Source organism: Panthera pardus, unplaced genomic scaffold, assembly GCF_024362965.1.
Source record: "Panthera pardus isolate Hobbes unplaced genomic scaffold, ASM2436296v1 HiC_scaffold_10, whole genome shotgun sequence".
NCBI classification, from domain to species: domain Eukaryota; kingdom Metazoa; phylum Chordata; class Mammalia; order Carnivora; family Felidae; genus Panthera; species Panthera pardus.
This window is the reverse complement of record NW_026526655.1, coordinates 7,188,921-7,198,711: the sequence shown is the minus strand read 5'-3', so window position 1 is coordinate 7,198,711 and position 9,791 is coordinate 7,188,921. Positions and strand designations below refer to the sequence as shown.

General features: G+C 58.4%; 1 protein-coding gene across 1 annotated transcript; it reads left to right on the top strand.

Annotated features, from left to right (window-relative positions):
* The first annotated feature begins 1,571 nt into the window (after positions 1–1,571).
* SNORC (secondary ossification center associated regulator of chondrocyte maturation) lies at positions 1,572–9,355 on the top strand. Its single transcript, XM_019445539.2, has 4 exons — positions 1,572–2,809; positions 3,170–3,341; positions 8,923–9,105; positions 9,195–9,355. Exons 2-4 carry the CDS (start codon positions 3,269–3,271, stop codon positions 9,302–9,304), a joined length of 366 nt encoding a protein of 121 aa, XP_019301084.1. The 5' UTR covers positions 1,572–2,809; positions 3,170–3,268; the 3' UTR covers positions 9,305–9,355.
* The last annotated feature ends 436 nt before the right edge of the window (positions 9,356–9,791 follow it).

The following is a 9,791-nucleotide window of genomic DNA, read 5'->3' as shown; positions in this document are numbered from 1 at the left end:
CAGACAACTGCAGCTAGGCAACTGACATCAGCCAGGGCTGGAGAGAGATTACTCAGAGGCCACAACACATTGCTGGGGCTGGATTTCAGCTACCTGGCAAGGACCCAGAGCCTGTACGTCCAACTTCATGTGGCTGCCCCTGAAGCCCCCACCACCTGACCCTTAGTCCCTGATGTTCTTACAGCCAATGCTGCTATAGCCAGGTTCGCTGTCAGAAATCTGAACAGGGGTGCCTGGGTGGCTGTCGGTTGAGTGTCTGATTCTTGATTTTGGCTCAGGTCATGATCCTGGGGTGGTGGGATCAAACTCTGTGCTGTCAGCACAGAGCCTGCTTGGGATTCTCTCTCTCCCTCTCTGCCCCCCTACCCCAAATAGTAAACATTTAAAAAAAACCTGAACAGAAAGAATCATTTTTCCTCACCCAGCTTGCATCTCATAGCAGTGCCTCCCATTGGTAGATGCTAAATGGAAGTCTGCTTAGTAAGGAAGTCTCAGAATGTAATTTGGGGATCTGACTACATTATGTTGTTACGTTACATTTCAGGCCACAGAAAGTTGAAGATAGGAGACTGGGAGCAAAACAGCAACACAAACAAATGAATAAACAAATGAGAAGATGCTCAAAGTTAACTCTATCCCAGAAATCCCAACCGGTTGAATCCAAATACTGAGCTCCTGTTGCATGCTGGGCATGGTGGTGCTAGGCTTTGGAAATGCATCGGGGAACAAAACACAGTCCCTGCTGTCCTGGGATTTACAGTCACAGGGTAGGGATAGACAGCCAATAAGCACTTCATCTAAAGGCACCATTACCTATATCTGACAAAGAATTTTTATCTTGATACACAACACACAAAACAAAAATAAATGTAGAAAGATAGACCACCCTAATAAATGGTCAAAGAAAATCGAGCAGACTGTTCACAAAAGAGGATATTCCTTTGGTCAATAAATACGAAAGGGTGCTCAACTGTGTCAGTCATGGAAATGCAATCTCAATGAGACAACACTACATACCTACAGCTTGGCTAGAAATTAAAAAAAAAAAAAAAAAAAAAAAGGCTGGCAACGCCACCAGGTGTGGCAAAGTGTAGAACAAGGATATGGTCCATTGGAACGAACACTTTGGAATCCTGGTCAGAAGCATCTACAGAAGCTAAACATTATACCTACCCTCTGACCTGGCAATTCTATGGTTAGATTTACAACCAAGAGAAGTTCAAGTATATGTTCATGAAAAGACATGTGTAAGACTATCCATAGGAGCTGTATTCGTGAAAGTTCAGACCTGGAAATCACCTAAATGGCCACATGGATAAAAGAAAGGTTAAAAGTTGTGACATATTGGGACACCTGGGTGGCTTAGTCAGTTTGGTGTCCGACTTCAGCTCGAGTCATGATCTCGCAGTTTGGAGTTCGAGCCCCACGTCAGGCTCTGTGCTGACGGCTCGGAGCCTGGAGCCTGTTTCGGATTCTGTGTCTCCCTCTCTCTCTGCCCCTCCCCTGCTCGTGCTCTCTCTCTCAAATATAAACATTTAAAATGAAAAAGTTGTGACATATTTAGATAATTGAATACTATTCAATAAAAGCGAGTGAGCTGCTGCTACATGCAGCAATGTATGGATGAAACTCACAGAATGTTCAACAAAAAAAGCCAGATATAAGAGTTTATATCCCATTTATTTGAAGTTCGAGAGTAGACAAAACTCATCTTTGGTGATAGAAGACAGAATCGTGCTTTGGTGGTATTGAGGGGGTAGAGGCAGGAAGGATCCTGCTGGTGTGCTCGAAATGTTCTGTATTGATTTGGACGGTGTTTCCACTGGTGTATATATGAATAAAAGCTCCACAAGCTGTAAACCTAAGATTTGTGCATTTCACAGTATGTATGTTATTCCTTAGAAAATTACCAACAAAAAAAAGCAAAAGAACTGAGAGTGTCATGTAAATGTAAGTGCTAAGAAGGAATTAAGCGATGTGATGGGTAGATGGGAGGTTGACTGACCAGAGCTGAGGCCTGAATGGCGATGAGGAGGTAGCCACATAATGAGCGGAGGGACTTCCCGTGAGAGGGACAGCAAGTGCAAAGGCCCTGAGGCAGGACCACATTTGCTGTGTTGGAGGAACATAGTCAAGGCCAATGGACTGGAACACTGTAAGCAGGGCCAAAGCAAGCCTTTATTTAGGGTGGCTTTTTTAAGAGTGAGTGGAAAGCATGAAGGGTATGAGATAAGGGGTGCTGGGTATACTTTCTCAGGAGTAAGGGAGAGAGAAACCTTTGATGACTTTTAATTCTGTGGCTGGGACATCTGGAAGGCCGGACGCTGGGGTTCCACTGACAGCAGGACTGGGGAGGCAGTGGAGTCAGGGTTGGTTTGGACCCTTTAAAGTGGACCTACTTTTTAATATCCCTGGAGTTGTTGGGGGAGGCAGTGGGTGGTGGGGCTGAAGTTGTGCACCAGCCCCAGGCTAGGCACTCATGTCTGGAGCACACAGGTGGCATTTCCAGCTTCAGGCACCTGGGGGAACAGACAGCAAGAAGGAACACAGGGTGTTTAATGACATGAGGTTTTCTGGAAAGAGACTCGAACTGCTGAGGGTTTGGATTGAGACTGTTCTAAAAGTGCTTCTTTAACAAGCTCTCTTGAGTGCTCTCCCCACCAGGCACTGAGCGCCCCAAGGTGAGCAGACTGCCTGGGCTTCCGTGTCCAGAGCCAGAGCCGCAGGCACTGAAATGCAGATCCCAGGGCCCACCTGTGACCTTCTGATGCGGAGTGCTGGAGGCATCTGCATTTTCCAAGTTCCCTGGGTGAGTCTTTTTGCATACTGAAGTTTGAGAATCTCTTACTTCCAGTGGCCGAGGAGTGTGTGTGTGTGTGTGTGTGTGTGTGTGTGAGAGAGAGAGAGAGAGAGAGAGAGAGAGAGAGAGAGAGAGAGAGAGAGAAAGGGGGGGCAAGGTGGGGGAGAGAGAGGAGAGAGGGAAAGAGAGCAATTTCCTCTTTCTTTCCCTCTCTGAGGGTGGGGCTACTCTGGAGTTCAGGAAAGCAGTCAGTTCTGTAAGCTTTGCTGTGTGTGTGTGTGTGTGTGTGTGTGTGCGCGCGCTCATGTGTGGGGGGCGGGCACGGTGTCCCAGGAGGACAGAGTTTGCATTGATGAAAACCCTTCCCAGCCCTTTGGTACCTCTTTCCCGCCGCTCTGAAGTTAACTAGCTCCGTCCTCCTGCATCCGGCTCTCCAGCTGCACCAGCTGCACTCCCTCACGGGCCAGGATGGGATTCTGTCTGGCCCTACGCATGGTGCTGCTGCTCCTGTTCGGGGTCCTGGCCCCTGCCGTACTCACAGGTAAGGGTGCTCCCTCGACTCTGCTGCCACCAGCCACCCAGGGCCAAGAAGCACCTAGAGCCGGATTCTCCACGGCCCACCGGGCAGAAGAAGCCCTTCCCTCACAGAAGGTGGAACCGCCATTTGGGGTGGTTCTTTGGAAGGCTCCTAGGAGACGGGCCGCCAGGAGCCACGTTGATGTCCTGGGAGTTGTTAGCCGGGGGGACGATGGCCCCCGAAGCAGGAGGGCAATTTAAGCAGCAGGGCCAGGGACGTTAGCTGCCTGGGGGGACATGGGGGTACCCCAGCATGCTAAAATCTGAAGGCTTCCAGTCAGGAAAGGGCACTAGGCACAGGGCAAGCAGCCGAGGGACCAGAGGCCCCAGGCTCCTAGGCAGAAAACCACAGAGCCCTGCCGTTTTACGTTTCAACCCTGCAAGCCCTTCTCTGCTGGCTTTCTGAAATGTCCTTTCAAGAGTGAAGACCCAGGTACAAGTCTCAGCCCGGAAAAAATTCCAGAAAGAGCACAGAGCCTGAGACTCCTTGGCAAAACCATGATGAGGACACTGGACTTGGGCTCTGTACTTAGGTCAAAACGGCTGGGTGTGGGATTCAGTGAGAAGGAAGGTCCCACCAGGCTCAGGGTGGCAGGCTGGCTGGACCTCAGGCCCGGTCCTGGGCATGGCTCTAGGGCCCTCTGCTGGGAAGGGCTGTCCCAGGCCAGCTTCAAAGCCCGAGAGAGAAAAAGCCCAGGTAGTTCACGGATGGTCTTTCTCTGTTGGCTGTGAGGTGGGCCACAGGAGAAACATTTCAGGGCCCTTGTTGGGGGTGGTCCTGGGGCTAGAGGAATGAGTGGGAGGAGAGACCCCCGGAGACCTTCTCTGCAGCACCGACTTTGGGGGGAATGTCTGTGGATCTATAGGAGTGGCAGCTGGATGCCAGCCACACGAGCATGGCCCTGGGGAGAGTTACTGGGGGACGTGAGGCCCGGTGGGACAGCCACACTCAGGCACACACGCCAGGAAGAAGAGGGTGATGGCAAATTGCCTGTGGGCATGCAGGCCCCTCTAGACGTCCTAGGAAGAACCTCTGGTCCTTGGGACTGGTCCTTGCAGATCCCCCACACCCCACCCCAGCCCTGCCTGGTGGTCAAAGTGGGTAGAGGTGAAGGTGCTGGCGCCTGCCTGCCCAGGCTCTGGGACCGTCTGGGGAGCTCCTGTCCAGTTTCTTGTTCCCTGGGTAGCCAGCTCTCCCAGCCCAGGATGCTGGCCAGAGGCCCTGGATCAGACTGCATACACAGCCTGGGTGGGTGGGCTTTGTCCACTGCCACAGGAATGTTTGGGGACGTGTTTGGCATCTCTGGGGCCTCACCCGGCCTCACCTCCCTCCACGTGTCCTACCGAGAACAGGCAGGCCAGCTCCACCCCGGAGTCTTTGGGGTTTTGGCCGGCTGTCATTCTTCCTGCCGTTTGGGGAGGGAGGATGTTTGGGAGCCTCTCCGGCTACCCCATTTTGGGCCAGAAGCTCTGAGCAGGTGTGTATAGGGCCCAGCAGGCCCCCTGCCCTTTGCTCGGTGGGCTGGGGTCCTGTGGCAGGCAGGCAGGCAGGCAGGCAGGCAGGCAGGCAGGCAGGGAAGGAGTGGCCCCGTGGCTGAGCTGCGGACCCCGCCTGCCGTCCTCCGTCCTCCGTGTTGGTTGCCTGTGGCTGCCGCTACTGGGTAGGGGGAGCAGGCCAGGTTGAGCAGGCGGGAGGCCAGGCCAGGGATGAAAAGGCCCTTCATGGCTGGCACAAAGGCTGTCTGTGAGCACGGGTGCCTGGCCTCGGGGCCCAGTGGTCAGAGTGAGCGTTAAACCTATTTACCGAAAGGCAGGGCGGTGGAGGCGGTGCCCTTGGCGGTGTCCCCAGGCCCCTTACTTGTCCTGGTTTCCTTGGTCAGAGTCACAGGACGTTGCTAACTCTGGCCTTTGGAGCTTAGATGTCCTCGCAGGTCCCCCGTGGGGTTCTCAGCTCACCTTCCGTGCCCGTGAGCTCATGTCTTTGTTCACGCAGGGCCCTCTGCCCGTCTTGCTTTCCCTCATCTTCGCTTGTCTGCAGACGGGGCCTCCTGCTGGCAAACTCCCTGACAACTTCTTCTGTTTATGGCTCCCCCAACATAGATTTGGGGGCAAAGGGGGTTATTGCCTTTAAACGTTGTTTTTCCCTTTTACTACAGCAAGTTGAGAAAATACAGAGACAGGTAGGTGCGCGTAAGAAAACGCTTTGGCCCCTTCCTGGCGGCTGTACTGCCTTCGCCGGAAGGCTGGTGGCCGAGTCCAGGTTGCAGTTCTGGGCTGTGTATGCTGCTGGGCCACCCCCCTGGGCTTGCAGGGAGCTGGCAGGCCTTTGGGACGCTGGATATTTGGGTGCAGGTGAGCCCTGGGCCAGCCTTTGGGGGTCTCCCACGATGGTCAGCTGCGGCAAATGGACAGCACACAGATCTGCCCGGCCCGTGTCCGGCAGGGCGCCGGGGGCCAAGGCGGCAGCTGGTGATGGCAATGACAGCACAGTTACAACTTGTGGAGGCCACGAGAGGCATGGCCCAATCCCCATTTCACAGACTGGGAAGTGAAGTCGGGGAGAGGGGAGCAGAGTCAGCCTGCTGGGGTCCCGGGGTGATGACGTGACGGATCCAGCCCTCTTGATTTGGAAACCCATGGGTTCCAAACCCCCTAAAGCTTCAGGGACTGGTTGAGTGTTGGAGGGGGGTACACGCAGCAGGGATGAGGCGGTCTGGGCCAGTGTGTCTGGCAAGGAGAATCCAGGCTTCTGTGGGGAGCCACAGAGTAGGGCTGGGTTACTGGGAGCTGAAGGGGAGAAGGCCTGGGTGTGTCCCCAACTGCCCTGCTCTGAGGGCCCACTCTCCTCCAGAGATGGCTTCTGAGCTCTGGCAGAGGGCAGAAGTAGATGCTTACCTGGGCCTACTCCAGGCAGCTGAATCCTCAGATGCCACCCAGGTTGGCTGGGCCTTGGTCCCCAGTAGCCCTGTGGTGGCTTCCCTGTTGCCGGTGTATGGAGAGCAAGTGAGGGCCAGTGGTTTGTCTGTTTATCTGGGAAGGTAGGCATTCTGTGAGCCCCACACTTCAGGGCCTAAGGGGTGGGCATTTTTCTTTGGCCTAGCCCCCGGGAGCCTGAGGCAAGCGTGTCCGGGGGCCTGGCACTTTCCATAGCAGCTAAGAGGCTTGCAGACCCCTGCCCTCCCAGGCAGTAACAGAGGACGCCCGACAGGGTTGCTTCCCCACTCCGCACAGCGTGGTCTTTGCAGCTGGTGGGAGGCCAGGGGGGCCCCCAGACATGGGCACTGCGGTTCGGCCTCAGGTCCTTCGGGTGGGAAGCTTCCCCTACACTGGGTGCCAGGGACCTTCTGCCCCCAGGAGGGCTCCTTGCCAGGGCTGTTTTCTGAACAGGGATGCTGGCTGGGGTAACCCCTGGGGAATAGGACAGTGGTCCCGGTCTGCAGGCTGAGCCTCAGAACTGACCCAGCCCAGGCCTGGGAGAGGCTGCAGGGACAGGGGGTCTTGGGGAGTCTTGTACAGTTGGGGGAAAGATTTTAAGTTGACAGCAAACTTGCAAGGATAATCCAGTGAGCTCTGGTACACTCTGCTTAGATTCACTTTGGCCATAGTTGCTCTTCCTGTCTCTGTCTGACCCCGCCCCCACCCCCAATCTGAATGCTGACCAGTCTAGAGTAAGTTGTAGATGTCATGCCTTTCTGCCCCAAAATGCTTCTAAGAACAAGGATATTTTCTCACAGAACCGGTCAGTTACCCAAGATGAGACACGGACATCGATACAGCACTGTTATCTAAGCTACATATTCACACTTCCCCAGTGGAGCCCGGGGTGCCCTTATCCAGGAATACGTGCTGCATTCTCACATCCTTACTTACAAGTCTCTTACTTGGAACAGTTCCTCAACCTTTCTTTGTCTTTCCTGACCTGGATGTTTTAGAAAGCACAGTTAATTTAAGACTGGCCCTGAATTTGGGCTTGGCGGATGTCTCCTTGCGATTTGCCCCAGGTGGGCACTGTTAGCAGGAAAGACCCAGAGCAGCCCCCCTCTGGAAGCCGGCGAGTCTGTAAGCAGCTTGGCTCTGGCCCGTCTGTGCCAGAGGGAGTTCTCAGGGGTGACGCCTGTGGAGGAAACGGTGCCCCAGGGGCCTGCGGGTGGGTGGCTGGGGCCGCGTTAACTCCACAACCTCCCTGGCTTACCCCTGGGAATTGCATCCTGTTGTTGCATCCTCCTGGGGGGCTTCCCGCTCCCGGCAGCACCCCGCGCAGTGCCCGCCTGAGCCTGGGTTTCCTCAGCTCTGAAGCAGGGATACGACCGTTCCCGGCCACGGAGCAGCTGGAGTCCGCGAGGTGGTGCCGTGCTGCCCGCACTACCCTAAGGACGATGTGGGGGCTGGGCATCCCTGGGTCACAATCGAGATTAGGCGCTGGCGAGCCCTGACCCTGCCAAAGCCCCCCCAGGGCTGGGGTGGGAAGGCGTGGAGACTGCCGGCCATTCTGGTCTTGACTGTTAAACTGGGCGCTGGGGCCTCCTGTCGGGGATGGACGGATGTGGGCCCAGGGTTCGGGAAGTGCCGTGGGGCTCCTCAGACCAGGACCCTTGGTGGGGAGGGGAGCGCAATTGGCAGGGCGGAGGTGGGGATATGGGGCTGGGGCTAGCACCCAGGCCTCTGAGTCTCAGCCTGCCCTGCTCCCTGGGCCTCCCAGGTCCTCCACACCTTGCTAACTCCCACCCCACGAGCAGAGAAAGGCTCCTGCAGAAAACACGGCACAGGGATTGATGTGCTGACTGAGCCCCAGCTTGTGTGGGGACAGGGGAGCGGCTCCCTTTTCTCGGGGCTTCCCTTACCCTGACCACAGACACCCCTGCGCACCCCTCTGGCCCTGTTCTCTCTGGAAGCAGCGATATGCTGGCATCACAGTTTCTCAAGATCTAGAGCCCCCTTGGGGTTTCAGCCTTGGGACACGGGGTGTGTGTGGGCGCCGGGCCCGTGGCCTGCCGGCTGCGTGGCTCTGCCCGGGTGAGGACAAGGGAGGGGGCGCAGGTCTGACTGCTCCTGGGCTGTGGAGTTTGCCTCCCCTCCCCACCTCCTGCAACAGTAGCCTCGTGGGGCTCTGGGGAGGCAGGGACCCTGGTTCCCGCAAGGAGAGTTGCCTCATCTCCGCGGCCTCTTCTCCAGGGCGAAGGCGGACCCCTGCCTGCCTCGCACGGGAAGGGGGCCCCTCGCCAGTGTCATCTCACCCAGGCCTACAGGGCCCTGCAGTTCAGATGGGGGACCGCAGTCTGTGCTGGGAGAGGTGAAGTGCCCCTGCTGCGGGCTCAGGCTCCTCACGGCCGTCTGCCGAGAGAACCCGTTGGTGCCCTCCTCCACCTCCCGGTCTGTCTTCACTGCAGCCCGGCCGCAATAAGCCCTCCGGGAGGGCCAGTGCAGCGCCCACCCCACAGTCCCGCACACAGCGCCACCTCCGCGGCCGGTTAACCGCGCGGGGCCACGTCCCCGTCGGCCCCGCCGCCTGCGCCCCAGGGCCTCAGCGCCTGTCCTTGGCCTTGCAGCCGAGGGCCCGCAGGAGCCCGCGCCCACCCTGTGGAACGAGCCCGCCGAGCTGCCGTCGGGAGAAGACCCCGTGGAGAGCACCAGCCCCGCCCGGGAGCCCGAGGCCACCGGGCCCCCGGCCCCCACCGCCGCGCCGAGCCCCGAGGACAGCACGGCGCGGGAGCGTCTGGACCAGGGTGGCGGTACGCGCGGGCCCGGCGGGCGGGCGGGGGCGGGGGCGCGGGGGCGGCGGGGGCCGCGGGGCTGACCTGCCGCCCTCCGTCCTCCGCAGGCTCGCTGGGGCCCGGCGCCATCGCGGCCATCGTCATCGCCGCCCTGCTGGCCACCTGCGTGGTGCTGGCGCTCGTGGTCGTCGCGCTGAGAAAGTTTTCCGCCTCCTGAAGCGAATAAAGGGGCCGCGCCCCCGCCGCGGCGCGACTCGGCTCTACCCTCGGTGGCGCCCCGGTGTCTCGAGTGTGTCCGCGCGTCCGCGTGGGGGCGAGCGGGGCGGGCGACGACTCGCACCACGTGCGCGCGGGGCCGCCAGCAGGAACCGCGAGTGCTCGCGTGGGGTCCCCCGCCCCCCAGCACAGCCCCGGTCCCCACACCCCCTCCCCGTCCCAGCCCCTGTCCCGAGAAGTGCCCGGGGCCCGCCCCTTGCGCTCCCGCTCGGACTCAAGCGTGGCCGCGGGCGCAGGAGAGGGGCCGAGCCGTCGGGGCTCCCAGCCCAAGGCTGGATTATTTTGGGGCCCGATCTGGCCAGCCGGGCCCCATCTGCGGAGCTCCAGACCCGCCCCGCCAGCGTCCCCAGGAACCCCTCCGCCCCAGGGAGCCGCAGGAGCAACCCGGTTCCCAGACCGACCGCAGCCCCAGGCTGCCTCCCTCCTCC